Source organism: Bos indicus, chromosome 9, assembly GCF_029378745.1.
Source record: "Bos indicus isolate NIAB-ARS_2022 breed Sahiwal x Tharparkar chromosome 9, NIAB-ARS_B.indTharparkar_mat_pri_1.0, whole genome shotgun sequence".
NCBI classification, from domain to species: Eukaryota; Metazoa; Chordata; class Mammalia; order Artiodactyla; family Bovidae; genus Bos; species Bos indicus.
The window spans coordinates 28,563,151-28,582,948 of NC_091768.1; the positions used below are offsets into that span (position 1 = coordinate 28,563,151).

General features: G+C 39.7%; 1 protein-coding gene across 1 annotated transcript in view; it reads right to left on the reverse strand.

Moving 5' to 3' along the window:
* The window catches only part of CLVS2 (clavesin 2), a 78,049-nt gene that overhangs the window by 12,194 nt on the left and 46,057 nt on the right, over nucleotides 1–19,798 (reverse strand). Inside the window, exon 4 of the mRNA XM_019966972.2 lies at nucleotides 5,872–5,982. Coding sequence (XP_019822531.1) covers nucleotides 5,872–5,982 — 111 coding nt within the window. The remainder of the gene's footprint in view (nucleotides 1–5,871; nucleotides 5,983–19,798) is intronic.

A 19,798-nucleotide genomic window follows, 5' to 3' on the forward strand; every position in this document is an offset into this window, starting at 1 on the left:
AGCATGTGAGAGCAGGTACTGGCCAAAATGATCACAGCAAGTGGCTGGTGGAATACATAATACTACAGAGGTGGAAGATACTTTCTGACCCAAGTTAAATCAGGTTATTTGCAAATTCTCCACCTTCCCACTCCTTTTACAGAACACAACAGCCTAGGAAAATATACCCACCCCTATAATTTTCCTGGGAATATGAAATTCTAGTGCCTGAAATCCCTACTTTATTAGGTATACAACCTTTCTTTCATCAGACATGTTGCTTCACATCAGAAACCTTCCCTTTCAAGTCATGCAAGAGTTATGGTGATAAATCCATAGACAAGTAAATGCAGTTCACACTACTTCTTCTCTTTTTTGCCAACACCCTGTTACCGCCTCCCTCAACATTGCTCTCAGCTTTGGCCTTGTTTCCTCTTTCCCAGAAAAAAAACAGGGCAACCAGATGAGATCCACCCACTAGCATCTGTGTCCATATGCTTCGCCTTTGCTCCCAGCACAATGGAAGAATCCAGTCTACAAAGGCCAACCCCTCCACCTGTGCACTAGAATCCATCCCCTCTTCCACTCAGTTATATTTCCCAAGCAATTATCTCTTGTCTCTCTCACATCACCAGATTTCCTCTTTGTTCTGTATGTTTTCCATCAAAGAACATACATACTAACTCTACTCTTGCCTCCCCCCCATACAGATGCATTAAACCTATCTTGACCCTACTTCTATTTCCAGTTATTATCCTATTTTCTCCTTCTTCTTACTGCAAAACTCAACAAAGGAATTATCTGTATTCATTGCCCAAGTACATTTGTCCCATTTTTCCTGAATCCAATCCAAATAGGTTTGCCTCCCACCACTACACGGAAATAGCTCTTGTCAAGATCCTTCTCACTGCTAAATTCAGTGTCCAATAATTCTCTATCCTTATTTTTCTTAAACTCTCAGCAGCACTGGGTAGAGTAGATGATTCTCCTCAATGAAAACACTTTCTCCCAGGATCTCTTGGTTTCCTACTATCTGATAGATGCCTCCTTCAGTCCCTTTTGCTGGTTATTCCACTTCTGCAATATCTTAACATCAGAGAGCCTCAGGCTTCAGTTCTTGGATTTATTATCTTCTCTAACTGCACTCAGGTAATTTGGAAATAAACCCCAAATATTCGTTGGAAGGACTGATGCTGAACCTGAAGCTCCAATACTTTGGCCACCTGATTCAAAGAGCCGACTCATTGGAAAAGACCCTGATGCTGGGAAAGATTGAGGGCAGGAGGAGAAGGGGACGACAGAGGATGAGATGGTTGGATGGCATCACTGACTCAATGGACATCAGTTTGAGCAAACTCTGGGAAAATGAAGGACAGGGAAGGCTCATGTGCTGCCGTTCATGGGGTCACAAAGAGTCGGACACAACTTTGTGACTGAACAAATACAAGGTTTAAATATCGTCTATACACTAAGACCTGGTGGCTCAGATGGTTAAGCGACTGTCTACAATGTGGGAGACCCGGGTTCGATCCCTGGGTGGGGAAGTTCCCTGGAGAAGGAAACGGCAATCCACTCCAGTACTATTGCCTGGAAAATTCCATAGAGGGAGGAGCCTGGTAGGCTACAGTCTATGGGGTCGCAAAGAGTCAGACACGACTGAGCGATCTTCACCATATACACTGAAAATGTGTATCCTGAATCCAGACCTCTCTTTTGAACTCCATATTACTATTTTTACTCTCTGTGTCACACCTCCATTTAAATGATCAATGGGCATCTCAAACATGTCATATCCAGAACGGAACTTATAACTTTCTCCCCTAAATCAGATTCTCCCTATTTTCAAGGTCAGCTAATGGTACAAATATGCTTCTAGTTACTCCGGCCAAAACCTTTGACTCATCTTTTACTTCTCTCATAATCTAAGTTGTCAGTAAATTCTTTCGGTACTACCTCCAAAATCTATCCTGAATTCAAACATCTGAACAACTCTGCTGCTACAACCCTAACTCAACTCCTATCATCCTTTCCACTGTGTTACTGAACTAGCCTCCTAACTGCTCTCCCCACTTCCACTCTTGCCACCAGGATGCTACTCTCAACACAGCAGCCAAAGGACCATGTCAAAACTTGAATCAGTCAGATAATATTATTCTGCTCACAATCCCCCACTGGCTTCTCCTTTCTTCTTGCTCCAATCCTTTAAGATTCTCTACGAACGCCTTCAGTGAACACATCTCCTGCAACTCATCTGCTGGAGCACCCACGCACACATTTGTCTCATCGTTTATTGAAGTTTTACTACATTCTCCCTCTTACATATTTTTCTTCCTCCATTTTACTCAAGAAGTCTGGTTCTTAGGGGCTCTTTTGCCTCAGATTGCCTTACAATTATACTTAGGCTGAATTTTTAAATTAAAAATTAAAAAAAATTTTTTTTTCCTAAACTGTGCCATTAAAGAGATTATGGTAGGAGACCATAATTATAGGAAGAGGAGGGTAAAATATTTTTAAGAATTAGCAAGGAGTAGATGAGAAAGTCCGTGATACTGAGGAAGAAGGAGAAGCTTGTGACAACTAGTAGGCAAATCAGTTTCCTGTCAGCTCCTGGGGTGTGGCAGGACCACATCTATGGACCAGCTAAAAAGTTCACTGGGATAGTGGATTGAAACCTAGGCATTGGACTCTAACATCAACAAAGATGCTTGGGTCCAAAAAGAGACCTTCATTCAAGGAACTAATACTAGCTTGAATAGTGAAGATGTCAAAAGTGGCCATGATAGATTGTAAGTTAGGCTGTACATGAAATATTCCAGACATTGGTGAAATTTTGAGAAGGGATCTCTGTAACACTTAAGGTTGACATTCCCATCAACCCAGCATGTTGGAAACTCAAAGTCTGCTTTAATTTAAGAAAATGAAGAACTAAATGGCCATTTGTGAAAGATGATTCACAACTTTTCTTTAGGTTTTCTTTTACCAGCTTTTCAGAACATAGATGTATAGCATTTGCATTATAAGGTGCTTGAGTAATACTGTAAGGCTGAATCACTTGGGATTCCAGGAAGGAAATATAGCAATAGCATTGTATTGTGTATTGATTATATAAGCAGAAGTTAAGGGTGTTTTAATTTATAATTATTTTCTCATATAAAAATTCCCAAATCGTGTAGTTGTAACTAAAATGGTAAAATTCAAATACCTCCCTTCCATCTAGAATAGTGCCAGCACTGTCTTTTTTAAGGCATTGTCAAAATCATCGAATTCCACCAAATAACTCCCAAACCTAGAGCTTTCCTCGTTTTATAGATTTGACACTCTTCAGTCTTTTCAACAGAGCAGAATCATGTCAAAATAATGTCACAACAAGTCACCCCTGAACTCAGTCTTTCAAATGCCAGTCATTTCACTCTGACTGAAAGCCCAGATCTGATGGCAGTGTGCAAGGCCCTCCAAGAGCTGGCACACCATGTTCCCACCCATCCAATGCACTACTATCCTCTCCAATAGCTCATCTGGCTCCAACTTTTCTGACCTCTTTGCGTGTGTGCTAACTCACTTCAGTCGTGTCCAACTCTTTGGACTCTATGGACTGTAGCCCACCAGGGTCCTCTGTCCATGGGATTCTCCAGGCAAGAATACTGGAGTGGGTTGACATGCCTTCCTCCAGGGGATCTTCCTGGCCCAGGGATTGAACTTGTGTCTCTTATGTCTCCTGCGTTGGTAGGTGGGTTCTTTACCACTAGGGCCACCTGGGAAGGCCTCCTTGCTATTTGTCGAATATTCCAGGCTTGTTTCTACCCAAGAACCACTGCCTTTGCTATTCCCTGTACCTGGAACAGTCTTCCCAGTAAATCCGTATTTTCAGTTCTACTATCTCCTAGCTGAGATTTAGAGCAAATGGTTTCACCTTCCATGCCTCATTTTCCCATCTATAAAAGGAGAAAAATAATAATGCTTACCCTAAAGCCTTGTTGGAAGGACTAAATGAGTTAACATATTGAAAGTACTTAGAACAGCATGTGGTGTAGAATGAATGCTACATTAGTGTTCACAGGTATAATTTGTACTAAAAACCCCAGCAGGCACTTTCGATCACCTGACCATCCCTTCACAAAAGATTGCTTGAAAGTGTTATTTCTGAGGCATGTCAATCCATTGTTTTGAACTATAAATTGTAAATTAACTTGATTTACAAATATTCATTGGAAGGACTGATGCTGAAGCTGAAACTCCAATACTCTGGCTACCCGATACAAAGAGCTAATTCATTGGAAAAAACTCTCTTGCTGGGAAAGATTGAGAGCAGGAGGAGAAGGGGGCAACAGAAGATGAGATGGTTGGATGGCATCATTGACTCAATGGACATGAGTCTGAGCAAACTTCGGGAGATACTGAAGGACAGGGAAGCCTGGCGTGCTGCAGTCCATGGGGTCACAAAGAGTCAGATGTGACTTAGGACTGAACAACAACAAATTAACTTGAATCTTGGTGAAAGACATAATTCCTAATATAAATGATCATTGTCTACAGAATTCTTCCTCCTAAATTACTAAAACATATTCAACAAATTCATAAGCAGAAAACTCTCTGTTCACAAATGTTTGAAACCAACACACACCTAACAATGACTTCACTTTCACACTTACAGTAAGGCTTTTATGGCACTAAAGTACCTGAAGGACCTTCTCATTCACTGAGAAACATGGAAAATTATCCTCTGTATGGATTTAGAAGTAACTATATTTTTCTGTGGAACTAATCATTTGAAAATTGGTCACAGCACAGTGGTAAAAATATCTCTAAATGCGAAGCTATTTGGATTCAAATGTTAACTCTACAACTTTACAGCTGTGTAAATGAGTAAGCAAGTTATTTATCCATCCTAAAACTTACTTTCCTCAGCTTTGAAATAGAAAATGATGCTACTAATCATACTTTGCAGAGATGTTTGCAGGATAAGATGAAATAATGTATATTAAATGCACTTTAAAAGCATTATAATGATTAATGTGTTTGGCATTGTAGTATGGGGGTTCCCCAGGTGGCACACTGGTAAAGAACCCACCTGCCAATGCAGGAGACACAAGAGTTGCAGGTTCCATCTCTGGGTCAGGGAGATCCCCTGGAGGAGGAAATGGAAACCTGTTTCGTATTCTTGTCCAAAAAAATTCCATGGACAGAGGAGCCTGGTGGGCTACAGTCCATTGGGTCATAAAGAGTTGGACACAACTGAGTGACTGAGCACACACACTATGTTAAATGAGTTATATAAATTTTTGTATTCTCAGAAAAATGATTATTTTGGAACATACTTTGAATATCCTAGTTGTTGGATAAAACTAAATCTTGGAATTCAAGTAACCTGTAATTTAAAGAAATATTAAAATTCCTACATATAAACATTCTGTCTGTAATGTATGATTGCTCATGACAATCACTACAAAATTATATTAAATATTACAAAATTCACCATATATAATGCAATACATATTGTGAAATTACTAACACCCATTTATCAACATATAAAAAACTTCTGTCTAAACGTTACATGAAATTAAGTATACCAATAACAATACAGTACCATGGCATAATTGTTTTTTTTTTAACTTTTAAACTGAGGCTTTAATATATGATGAATGTGCTAAAATGTTCTCCCCATTTGTGGAAAAGCAAGAGAGTTAGTTTTTAAATATTTCTTTCACAGATCCACTGTTCAGAATTAACCACAAGGTTTTAAATTTTGTAAAATATCTTTTAGGTTAAATAGTTACATTCAGTATAGAAGCACACTTTTGCTGTAGCAAACGTTATACACGCAGTATGCATGATAACTTATTGAATGGGGAGGGAAAGGAAACAACAAAAAAAAATAAAGAAGCAAGCAAATACCCTTTTCCGAGTCTTCTCTTTCAGGAAAGGCCGGATCACGGTGTACAGGGCATGGATGTACCACGGTTGGTTAACAAAATGAATTCCTCCAAATCGTGCTGGGAAACTATCCTAGAGTAACATGGAGGGGGAAAAAATCAAAACACGCTTTAAAACATTGAGAAGGTTAAGGGAAGGCGTTATGCTGAACAACTTTGTTATTTCACACACTTAAATGAGATTATCTGCATAGCAAAGGAGAAAAAGAAAAAAGAACCTTACTGCAATTAACACTGCAAATTTCATATGGAAACTGAAGGAATATGTAATAAAGCACATCTTTCTCAAGAACCGGTTGTTGATAGGAATTTCAGTGTTTTTAAGAGTGCCACATTTCAAGCTTGCAAATTCCTGATAATCACTATAAACCAAGAAATATAAATAAAAGACCTGAGAAATTTGTTGCACAATGAATCTATGTTAGATATATGTATATTAAATTATATTTAAATTAATATGTTTTATAAATTTTCAATGTAGACATCTATAATGTAAGGACTGTCACATATCAAACACATTTTATTCTATTATCAACTTTACTATGAACACGCTCCTTATTCCAGCTACCAAAAAAAGGAAATGTGCTTAAGCAAAATAAAAACCTGGAAGTGTAGTGTAAGAAAATTTGCACACGCATTTTGTCAAGGTAAATGAAACTCACATGCTCTGTTCTCATCCCACAGGAGGAAAATGGGGCTATCATAAAGCCAGCTTCTCTTTCAGTAAGAACACTCCTGTGCAAGATTTGCATCTGAAGTGATGCAGAGGTGTTTTCTTCCCATCTGTGACTAAACAAGTGCATCTCAAGTCCACCCCCAAATCTGAATAGAATCCTTAAATCAAACAGATTATGACATTTGATAGTCCTAAGATTCTGCATAAATGCACCTGATGGTTCAAAATTCCATGCTGAGCTGACTACAAAAGTCTCCTTTTAAAAATTCATCCACTAGAAGTCTCTCTTGAGTGGCATCATAATAATTAACATATTTCTGGATACTATATAGAGCATAAATAAAAACAAAAGAAGAGAAACTGAAATAATTGTAAATCTATTTTCTTAATTTAAGTTTTCTCTTGAATAAGATTCAAAAGATTTGAAAACACTGTTTTGTTTTTAGGGAACACATGAGCATTAAGGGCTTGGTTGGCTCAGACAGTAAAGAATTCGCCTGCAATGCAGGAGACTTGGGTTCGATCCCCAGGTGGGAAAGATCCCCTGGAGAAGAGAATGGCTAGTGACTCCAGTATTCTTGCCTAGAGAATTCCAAGGACAGAAGTGCCTAGCAGGCTACAGTCCATGGGGTTGCAAAGAGTCAAGAATGACTGAATGACTAACGCTTTCATTTTATGAGCATTAGAAATTAATTAGTGATTTTGTACAGTGGCTTTTGAGTCAACAAACATTGTTTTAGCAAAGAAATTTCTATCTCTGAGAATAATATGCTATGAAAACACCATGGTACTTCCAATAATAAATTGGTAAAATGTGTCTTATTCTATGTCAGTGTCTTACTTCTTTTATAAATTTGTGGTTTTCATTCATCAAAAGATTATTACAAAACAGAAATGAATCAGGTAAAAAAAGAAGACATAGTTGTTTTTAAATCATGACATTTTTATACATAAAAAGAAGATAAATAATGTATACACACTAAAAAGAATACCAAAATGTGCCCTCCATTCAGCTTAAGAAATAGAATATGCTGGTAACCTTGAAGTTCACTGTATTTTCATATTCTTTCACTTACCCACATTTTAAAATTTCATATTTTATTTCAAACATAAGCATTTCTTTTGCTTATATTTTATGTTGTAAATATTGTGAATATATCATATTATTTTATATTTTGCATATTTTATTTATTTTTCTATTTTATTATTTTGCTATGTGTGTTAGTTGTTCAGTCATGTCCAAATCTTTGAGAGACCATGAATTGTAGCTCACCAAGCTCATCTCTCAGGCAAGAATACTACATATACAAATATACTAGGCTTCCCCCAGTGGCTCAGCAGTAAAAACCTGCCTGCAATGCAGGAGCCGCAGGAGATGAGAGTTAGATCCCTGGGTTGGGAATATTCCCTGGAAGAGGGTATGGTAACCCACTCTAGTATTCTTACTTAGAGAATCCCATGGACAGAGGAGCCTGGTGGGCTACTGTCTACAGGGTCACAAAGAGTCAGATTCAACTGAAGCGACTTAGCAGGCACCACGTAAACTTTAGACAAAGGTCATAGTGAATGTCATCACATAATGGTGTTACTGAGGCTTGTTGGATCTGAAATATAAACATTTTGTGCACAGCTACAGTTCATTGTCACTATTATATAGCACACCATTGCATGGTGGTTGTTCATTCGCTCAGTCGTGTCCAACTCTTTGTGACCCCATGGACTGCAGTACTCCAGGCTTTCCTGGCCTTCTCTATCTCCAGAATTTGATCAAACTCATGTCCATCAAGTTAGTGACACTATATAACCATCTCATCCTCTGCAGCCTCCTTCTAGTCTTGACCTCAGTCTTTCTGAGCATCAGGGTCTTTTCCAATGAGTCGGCTCTTCGCATCAGGTGGCCAAAGTAGTGGTGCTTCAGCTTCAGTATCAGCATCAGTCCTTCCAGTGAGTATTCAAGGTTGATTTCCTTTAAGATTGCCTGGTTTGATCTCCTTGCTGTCCAAGTGACTCTCAGGAGTCTTCTCCAGCACCAGAGTTTGAAAGCATCAATTCCTCAGCTCGGTCCAACTCTCACATCCATACATGACTACTGGAAAAACCATAGCTTTGACTAGATGGACCTTTGTTGGCAAAGTGGTATCTCTGCTTTTTATTATGCTGTCTAGGTTGGTCATAGCTTTACTTCTAAGGAGCAAGTGTCTTTTAATTTTGTGGCTACAGTCACCATCTGCAGTGATTTTGGAGCCCAAGAAAATAAAATCAGACACTGTTTCTACTTTTTCCCCATCTATTTGCCATGAAGTGATAGGACTGGATGCCATGATCTTAGTTTTTTGAATGTTGATTTTTAAGCCAGCTTCTTCACTCTTCTCTTTCACCTTCATCAAGAAGCTCTTTAGTTCCTCTTCATTTAGAAGAAAGTGAAGTCGTTCAGTCGTGTCTGACTCTTTGCGACCCCATGGACTGTAGCCTACCAGGCTCCTCTCATGGGATTCTCCAGGCAAGAGTACTGGAGTGGGTTGCCATTTCCTTCTCCAGGGGATCTTCCCAACCCAGGGAATGAACCCGGGTCTCCAGCATTCCAGGCAGACACTTTAACCTCTGAGCCACCAGGAAAGCCTTCATTTAGAAGAGGTGAGATCAAATTGTACCAATTTATACTCTTCCTTCCACCAGTTATGCAGGAAAGTTCTGGCTATTCCTCATACACTTGATATTGTCAATCTTCCTAATGCCAATCTAACGGGTATAAAATAGGTTCTCTTGACACTTTAATTTGCTAGTTGCTTGGTCTTTGCTGTTTGTAATTCCATCATTAATAACTTGCTTGATAGCATAACCATTTTACTCAGAGGTATTCTGCTTCTGAGTCCTTGAGGGCCTGTCTGCTGACCTTGTTCATGATATCTTGTTTACAGTGAGTTTATATTTGGTTACTATTAATCATTGGGAATCCTGAAAGAGCTATCTTGAGGATGCTTCTCTCCAGGCAAGATCTATATCATCTCTACCAGGTTCTATCAACCTCGTTTGGCTATAATTTAATTTCTCATCTCACAGTTTCTCTGCCTGTAGGATGTATGTATGTGCAAATGTCAGATACATGAGACAATTATTACTTCAGAGTATCAGGGAAGACTATTATCATCATTATTATTAATACTATTATTACTATTATTATTTTTATACCTGAGTATGGAAGAGGCGGACTTCCCTGGTGGCTTGGCAATGAGGAATCTGTCTGCAATGCAGGAGAAGCAGGAGATGGGGGTTTGACCCCTGGGTTGGGAAGATCCCCTAGAGAAGAGCATGGCAACCCACTCCAGTGTTCTTGCCAGAAAAATCCCATGGACCGAGGAGCCTGGCAAGCTATTGTACATGGTGTTGCAAAGAGTCAGACACAACTGAAGCAACTGAGCAAGCACGCATGGGAGAAGCAGACAGGTTTCCTTAAAAGTTTCCTGGCCAGCTGGGATTTTCCCAGCACAACCTTCCCCTAAGGATGTAGCACTTGGAGGAATGCAGGTTCTCATCAGTCACCAACTTGCCCTCAGTGTGTGGAGGCCTCATGCCTGCTCCTGCCAACCCCACAGCCCCAGCAACCATTACTCTCCAAAATCCTAGGTTCTTGTGGGTGTGTGCTCAGTTGCATCCAGCTCTGCTGCCCCATGGACTGCAGCCCACCAGGTTCCTCTGCCCATGGAATTTTCTAGGCAAGAGTACTGGAGTGGGTTGCCATGCCCTCTTCCAGGAGATCTTTCCAACCCAGGGACTGAACCCTCATCTCTTGTCTCCTGCATTGGCAGGTGGATTCTTTACCACTAGCGCCAGCTAGGTTCTTACAGTCAACATTTACCTGCAGAACCATTCAAACTTCACTTAAATTCTTTTTTTCTTTCAAGTAGACTCTGTGTGCTAGTCTCTGTTGGGACTTGTCTTATGTTCACGAGAGTTCAGTAGATCATCTAGACATATTTTCATTGTGATTTTTTTCAAAACTTTGGTGTTTCATGGCAGGGCGTTCTTGAAGAATTTTTAACCTATAGCACTGCCTAAAGCAGAACTACTTGGTACACTTTTAAAATATACTCCCGAGTGAGCATTTTGATCTCTAGAACAAAACTGAATGAACAACAGTTATCGATTTATTTAACCAAAAGTCTTAGCTCAGAGATTTTTCAACTTTGAGAATCATTTGAAGGTCATGCTTCTTCTACTGTGAAAAAGGAATATGCACACGTAAGCACATAACTTACAAATGATGCCATTAGACACATCTTTAAATACAGAATAATTTGGTCACAGTTAAGATGGTGTAAAAGAGAAAGAAAAGCACTGACTTTGAAATCAAGTAGACTCAGGTTAAAATTCTAACTTAATACCGCCTGTGTCCTCTCGGGCATCCAGGTCCACACCGAGGACATAACACTTGATTCCTTCCTTTCCTCACGGTGACACCACTCACTTCCTCTCTCTTTCTCTCCTGCTTGTGGTGTTACCATTATACGTATGATACGTCTTTTGTAGTTGCCCTGCAGTCCTTGGACATTCTGTTCTGCTTTTTTCCCTTTGTTCTCTTTGCATTTCGGTTTTTGAGGTTTCTATTGATATAACCTCAAGCTCAGAGATTCTTGCTTAACTGTGTCCAGTCTACTAAAAAGTCTATCAAAGACCTTCCTCATTTTTGTCACAGTGTTTGATCTCTAGCATTTCTTTCTTCGTTCTTTTTTAGACTTTCCACCTCTTGACTTACACTGCCCAGTTTATCTATTAAACTGCTTTCCAGTTTATCTATTAAATCTGCTTTCCAGCTTATCTATTTAAGCCCTTAGCATATTCCTCATAGTTGCTTAAATTCCCAGTTTAATAATTCCAGCACCCCTGCCATGTATCATTCTGATGATTACTCTGTCTCTTCCAATTGTGCTTTCTACCTTTTTTCAGCTATGCATTATAATGTTTTCATGACAGCCAGGCATGACCTACTAGGTATAAAGAACTATTGTAAAAAGCCTTCAGTAGTATAATGGTAAGATGTGGGGCAGGGTGAAGCATTCTATAGTGCAGCAGACTAGCTCTCATGCTTTTAATGATCCTGTCTCTGGACTGTGCACTCCCAAGGGTTGTTTTTTGTTTTATAATTTTTTTCTCCCCTCTTAGGTAGAACAACATGGCTAAAGTACCCAGAGTTGGGTATTTCTCTTCTCCCATGTGGGGACTAAAATTGGGAATTTTCTTTCCTTAGGTCAGTTGTGGTAGTTTAGTTGCTAAGTCGTGTCCGACTCTTGTGACCCCATGGACAGTAGCCTGCCAGGCTCCTCTGTCCATGGAATTCTCCAGGCAAAAATAAGAAAGTGAGTTGTTATTTCCTTCTCCACATAGGTCAGTTATATTCTAAGAATATATTCTAATAACCCAGCCACTTGGGTTCTGGTTACCTGCACCTACCAGGAGATACTAAAATTGTCTCTTAATTTACAAACTGTGAGCTCTTTAAGTGCAAAGGTCGTGTGTTCTCCTGAGAGCAAGCCTTGATGACCAGAACAGTGCTCTGGCATATTTAAAAATGGCTCCTTTTCCCCACCCCCAAAGCAAACACAAGGGGATTTTTCTCAAATACTTACTGAGAGAACTTGGGTCAAGATTCTGGAGGTAAATCTCACCAAAGTATGGATGGACCCCTACACCTGCACCCTCACTGGAGTTTTTCACTCTCAGAATTTTGTACAATGAGCCTCCAGCAATTTGTCAATTATAATTCAGGCTGTCCATCTCCAGCACTGATTTCCATGTTGGTTTCTGATCGAGAGTTTCTGCCCCACTAAGCCAAGACTGCCTGTATTCACCTGTTTCTCCAGTCTTGGAGGTAGGGGATTGCCCTGTATCCTTGTATCATCTTTAAAAATCTAAGAATAGTCGTTGACTTTTCAATCTGCTCCATTTTTTCCTTGTTAGGACAGAGTAGCAACTTCCAAGCTTTTTATATGTGAAACTGAAAATCAGAAGTCTGATTCCTTCACTTCTTACCACACCCCACGTCCTGAAATATTTATACCCAATGCTGTGCAGCTTCATATTTTCATATTCACCTTCCATACGATGCCAATGTGATCCCAGGAAAACCTGAAACCACTATCCCCATTTCTCTGCTTAGCATCATGTCACTTCTCTCCATCCCCTTCATGTCTGTTCATACTCATGTGCTGTTTATTATTTGTTGATTCTATTCCTTTTTTCCCCCCTTTTTAAAATAATCTGCTCATACTGAATCCTTAAGAATCAGCTCAGGCAACATCTTCTCCAGGAAGCTTTATTGATCCTTTTCCTCACTTCTCATCCCAGTGAAAGAAAGTAAAGTGAAAGTGAAGTCGCTCAGTCATGTTGACTCTTTGCGATCCCATTGACTGTAGCCTGCCAGGCTCCTCCATCCACGGGATTCTCCAGGCAAGAATACTGGAGTGGGTTGCCACTTCCTTCTCCAGGGAATATTCCTGACCCAGGGATTGAACCCAGGTCTCCTGCTTTGCAGGCAGATTCTTTACCATCTGAGCCACTGGTAGCCTCATCCTGCTGCTGCTGCTGCTGCTAAGTCGCTTCAGTCGTGTCCGACTCTATGCAACCCCATAGACAGCAGCCCACCAGTTCCCCCGTCCCTGGGATTCTCCAGGCAAGAACACTGGAGTGGGTTGCCATGTCTTTCTCCACTCTCCCATAAAAGCCTACCTCTACCATCACAGTGCTGGAGTCCATCACTCTACCTACCATGAGATACTAAAATTGTCTCTTAATTTATCTGCTTTCACTACTAAACTGTGAGCTCTTTGAGTGCAGAAACCTCTGCACTCAAAGTGTTCCATATGATCTGTTGGTGCTGGGCCTGGCATCCATTTCCACCCACTTCATGCCCAACTAAGAGAGCAGGGCATGGAAGGCTAAACCACAGGAATCTTACCACAAGGGTTCTTAACAGGAGAGATCTATATGAGATCTACTTGAGTGAGATTTAAAGGACTAAAAGGAGGCAGCAGTCACCTTCCTGTGCAACGACAGCTGCTAAACAAGCACCAGGCTTCCCCAAGGGCTCAGGGGTAGAAAATCTGTGCCAGTGCAGGAGGTGCAGGTTTGATCCCTGGGTCGGAAGATCCCCTGGAGAAGGAAATGGCAACCCACTTCAGTATTCTTGCCTGGGAAATTCTATGGATAGAGGAGCCTAAAGAACATGGAGCCACAGAAGAGCTGCACATGACATAGTGACTAAATACCAACAAAAGCAAGCTCTAGAGGAGCAATTGTTTACAGCAGTATCTGGACGCGATCTTCCACTTTGTAGTTGTCACTTTGGCAGGTAAAAGTCTGCTGGGACATCAGTCAGTAAGAAGGTAAAGACATTTGTTTATTGACCTCTGAATCTCATCTGCAGGGTTGTGACCTCAAAACAAGAGATTAGTCACAGTTCCCCCTAATTCTCATTCCTCCTGCTCTTCCAATGAGGTTTTAGGCACTCACTCTCTGCATTTAAATCCACTTGAACTATCCAGAGATTTCTGTTTTGTGCACTGAATGTTGATCCAGACTGTGCTTGATTCACCTTTATACTCCTAGTGTTTTGAAAATGTGTGTATATATATGTGTGTGTCCCAGAGCAAAGCTAGATGAATATTTATTAAATGAAATAGATCTTGATATTTATTATTTCAGTTCAGTTCAGTTTAGTTGCTCAGTCATGTCCTACTCTTTGCAACCCCATGAACCACAGCACGCCAGGCCTCCCTGTCCATCACCAACTCCCAGAGTCCACCCAAACCCATGTCCATCGAGTTGGTGATGCCATCCAACCATCTCATCCTTTGTCGTCCCCTTTTCCTCCTGCCTTCAATCCTTTCCAGCATCAGGGTCTTTTCAAATGAGTCAGCTCTTCACATCAGGTGGCCAAAGTATTGGAGTTTCAGCTTCAACATCAGTCCTTCCAATGAATACCCAGGACTGATCTCCTTTAGAATGGACTGGTTGGATCTCCTTGCAGTCCAAGGGGCTCTCAAGAGTCTTCTCCAACACCACAGTTCAAAAGCATCAATTCTTCGGCACTCAGCTTTCTTTATAGGCCAAGTCTCACATCCATACATGACCACTGGAAAAACCATAGCCTTGACTAGATGGACCTTTGTTGGCAAAGTAATGTCTCTGCTTTTTAATATGCTGTCTAGGTAAGCCATATTCTCTGAGCTACAATTTCTTGATCTGCAAAATGGGAACAATATTTAATAGGATTGCTATGGCTAACCATTGGTGTTACTCATTCAGCACACCTCCTTGGTACTAAGCTACCAAGTTAACAATGAACCCTCCCTTTACACAAGTGGAAATGACCATGGAGGAAATTTTACAATATGGCTTACCGGGCAGTTGCTTGGCCTTAAATAAAACTACAGAGTGCATGCATGGGTGCTAAGTTGCTTCAGTTGTGTCCTACTCTTTGCGACCCTATGTACTGTAGCACACCAGGCTCCTCTGTCCATGGCGTTCTCCAGACAAGAATACTGGAATGGGTTGTCATTCCCTCCTCCAACACTACAGAGTACAAAACAGTAATAAAAATATCAAGAAAATACAATATGCTAATCACTGGCTCTGCTGGGCACATTGCTGTTCACTGGAGACAATGAAACAAGAAATGCTTTGCAATTAATAGAGAAGGGCCAAAAAGGGCTGAAGAAAGTTAATAGAACTTCTATCCTCCAAGAGCTTTTGCCAATTCCCCTGCTTCCATTCATTTTCCCTTGAGCAGAACATTTGGGCTTAATGCACAAACTCTTGAATAAATTCTTCAGTTAAATGCAAATGTGACCCACTAAAGCTCTAGTGGAATTCAGCATCTCTCCAAGCCTCTGTAGACCATTCAGTTCAGTTCAGTCGCTCAGTCATGTCCGACTCTTTGTGACCCCATGAACTGCAGCACACCAGGCTTCCCTGTCTATCACCAACTCCTGGAGCTTGTTCAAACTATGTCCATTGAGTCAGTGATGCCATCCAATCATCTCATCCTTTGTCGACCATAAACTTAAATAAATATCATTCTTTGGGAGAAGATGGATTTGGAAGTACTTCTATCCTGTAGTATGTGAGTTTCTTTAAGAGGTGACTGCCTTGACAAACAACTGCAAAACAAGCTCAGTTAAAGCAAAGCCTTGACCATCTCCTCATTGGCACAGAAAAACTATAGACACTATAGACTTTGGCACCATTGGCCAAAGTCAATATATGGAGGAGTTAACATATTTATGGGGCCACCCAGGTGGCTCAGTGGTAAAGAATCTACCTGCCAAGCAGGAGATACGAGTTTGATCCCTAGGAGGGAAGATCCCCTGGAGAAGGAAATAGCAACCTACTTCAGTATTCTTGCCTGGGGAATCTCATGGACAGAGGAGCCTGGCAGTTCATGTGGTTGCAAAAGAGTCAGACATGACTTAATGACTAAACAACAACACAATGACAAACATATTTGTATCTATCAAATATACATAACTGATTATTCACATATTTCTAGCAAAAAAATATGTTTGCTCCAAATATCTAGCCATTCAAGAAAAAAGCTGGAGAATCTATTAGCATATTACTTTAATTTTTAACCAATCTTGATGAAATATAAAAATTGTGTAATAAGATTACTACTACTATGAATAAACTGTCAGATTTAAGAGCATAAATCAATATAATTTCTGGTGTAAAGTCTGACATCATAAATGTGAGGAAAATGAACTTTCTATTATTAAATCCACAACTTTGGTCTTGTTTCACAAGTAAGACTAGTTAGAATTCCTAAACCACACTGTCCAGGATTCCTAAACTTTTCAACTGTGTTAAGAACTGTCCTCCATGTGAATATAGGCAAAAATTCAACTTGTAGTTCACCCATTCAGAATTAAATCTATTCAGCTTTTTAAAATGTTTTTCTTTTCCTCTTTTCTTGCACTTTTCTATAGCACTTAGTTTCAGCTACTGTATGTGCTATGGCAAAATGCATTTAGTGATAACGCACCAGCACCTAGAAATTAGATCTTTTTTTTTTTTTTTAATTAGATCTTTAATTCCGTAACTCTATCCCTAAAGTTACATTAGAATAAAAAATAAAATACTATTCTCTTATGATGCTTTTAGTATAAATATAAAACATGCTTGTTGCAGAAATCTTTAACACAAAATAAGTATAATTTTTAAAAAGTCACTCATAATTTTACCAACCAGAGACAAAAGCAATACTCTAAGCATCTTGGGATATGCTTCCATTTTTTTTTTTCAGTTAAACTTTATATAGATGGCATGAAACTCTATCTAATAGTCAGGAATTATGATAATAGGTTTTTTTTTTAATAATGGCATGTATGTATTCAACATACGTAACATCACTCCCTCTAAAAGTATGAGCAGATATAGAAAGTAGAAGGTGATTATTATAGCAACTGATACCACTGGTTCCTTAGGTGGGCTTCCCAGGTGGCTCAGTGGTAAAGAATCTGTCTGCCAATGCAAGAGACATAAGAGACACGAGTTCGATTCCTGGGTCGGGAAGATCCTGAGAAGGAAATGGCAACCCATTCCAGTGCGCTTGCCTGGAAAATCCCATGGAGAGAGGAGCTCGGTGGGCTTCAGTTCATGGGATCGCAGAGTCGGACATGACTGAGGACCAAGCACACAGGCACATTCCTCAGGTAGGATCATGTGAAATGAAAATATTTCCTGCCATATCAACAAACAAGAAATGTCACAGCCATCAGCAATTTCTGGCCTCCAAAAGTGAATGCGGGCTCCCCAAACTGTGATCCAACAGATGCTGTCACCCCCACAGTAACTGCTGAGGAGCTGGGGACCGCAAGAAGCAACATGAACAAGGAAAGAGGACGGGCCCCAGACAGCTGAGGTTCACATGAAAGGACTGAATTCAAGGAGCCCAGAGGCTTGCATCTTCCCATACAAAGAATGTTAAATTCCTTAACTGGACACCTGATCTTTGATGTTCAGATTGCCTGTTCCCTTTGTTGCAAACTTGTATATAGCCTGACTTCCCTTCCTTCCTTCTTAGAGCAGTTTTCTCAGAGCTACACATTCCCACCAAACATTCCCACCAAAAAAAAAAAACTCTCTTTCAGGTTGTGACGATATTTTTTAGTCAACAGTCAACATTAATTTCCTTCAGATACGTTCAAACTTCTGAAGATTGCTTTGCCATGCTAACCATACCATGTCTTCCTAAGTATGTACATTGAGGATATCCTTTCTAGATGGTAAAATCGTGTCTTACTACCTCATATCCATCTTCTAGAATGTTGTATTAGCTATCTGACTACATGTCATAACCATCTTCAAGGAGGTTAGATTCCTGAATGAAATGTTTGTCCTAGTTCCAAAGCCTAGCTCCCATTCCCTAACACTAGCACCCGGAGCAGTGTCTGGAACCGAAAATCAGTTGTGATCCTGTATGTTTAGTGTCATCAATAGTGGACAGACAGATCCAGGTAAGTCATTCAATTGTGTCCACAAGGGAAACAAGAATTTTTACCAAAACATTCGAACTAGTGCCTTCTGCCAAACTGTGAGAAGACACACAGGGAAGTATTTAATTATCAGCTAACTGGGATGTCTTTTTCTGTGCCTGTCTCATAACTGGTAATAAGCCATACGTAAATAAATGCAAATAACATATTGAAAATGAAGGACTTTGACCCTGGTACAGAGATAAGAGTTTACATTGAAATTGCACATGTGCAGAAGGCTGCTTCATCTCCATCCTCTTAATTTCTAACTGTCCATTAAAACCTCAAGCGACCTAGGTAGGCATACAATAAAAGAATTAGTTGGAGGCAAAGAATTGTTAAGAAACAAAATTTTACCCCCCAAAAAGCAATTGCTCTGATTTGTAGGGAAACAATAATGATTAACACTTTCTAGAATCAGTTTATATAACATTTAGAGTTTGTCATCAGAGAAAAAAGGGGGGGAAAAAAGTGAATGGTTGAAAAAATTAGTAGATTCCTGTTACAGGAAACAAGTCAGCCTTCAAAGATAGATCACACTGCATTTCGAAATAAGCACTTAGCAAAGCTTTTTATTTGATGAGCAATCTCTGAAACAAAATGCATGTAAATTACAGATTTAAATTTTTATGATTCCTCAGAAAACAGTGCCTTAATTTTAATAAGTATTTTAAGAAACATGGATTAACCATGATGGATCATTTAAAAGAGTGATGAATAGGGTACGTTAATTTCCCATTAATATGTGGCATTCTTTTAGAGTTAAACATTTTTGAGATATGAAAATAATTTGAAATGACTTTGCCCTTCTAAAGGTTAAACTCTTAAATCCAAATATGTGTTAAAATAGAAGTTTCTATATTTAAAAAATATAAAATTAAATTTTATATAAGTACAATGTTAAATTTTTTGATTTGTAAATTGATGTTCTTAGATTTTCATTTACATACTTCATAGTATCTGTTTTAAGACCTCTGGCACAGGTCAGCTATTGTTTAAAGTGTCTATCATGAACACAAGTGTGTCAACATGTATTTCTCTTAAGGGTGACCAATAGGATGTGCTGTACCCAAGGGCAAATGCATATCATTTCTGACATTTCTGTTTAAAAAAATTCCACTTTCCTTCATTCTATATGCATCAATATTTGGCTAAACAAGACTTTATGACACTATAACTCCTAATAAATCTATCTTTTGCCTTGTCACTCTCCTTTCATAAAATTCAGTTCCCATTATAGAGATGTGCTAGCTTTGTTCTTTTTCAGTTTTGTCTGAGGGTGTTTTCTTTTTTTAAGTTAATTAGAAATGATATCCAAGTGCAATGATGTTGCCTGATATTCTCCTTTCTGGGAAACATAAAAGAAAGCTTAGAGGGATCACTGGAGGGCTGTATCTTCTCAATGCAAATAACTAGGAAAATGGCCACAGGATTCTTAGGGATTAAATTATCATGTCCTTTAAACTATGAGTGGACATGTGCTGTAGGGACAGCAGGTCTCACACCAACATTTTGAAGGCAGAGGTATCTGACTGCATTACTCTGTTTGCACTGAGAGAGTCTTCCACCTTCCACTCCAAAGGACTAGAAGGAACATCTCTGGGTCACCCTGAAGCCAGTGGTGGCCACGGGCTGCTCCAGCTCACGAAGCTACAGACCTAGAGAAAGGGAAGGAGCGATCCTTT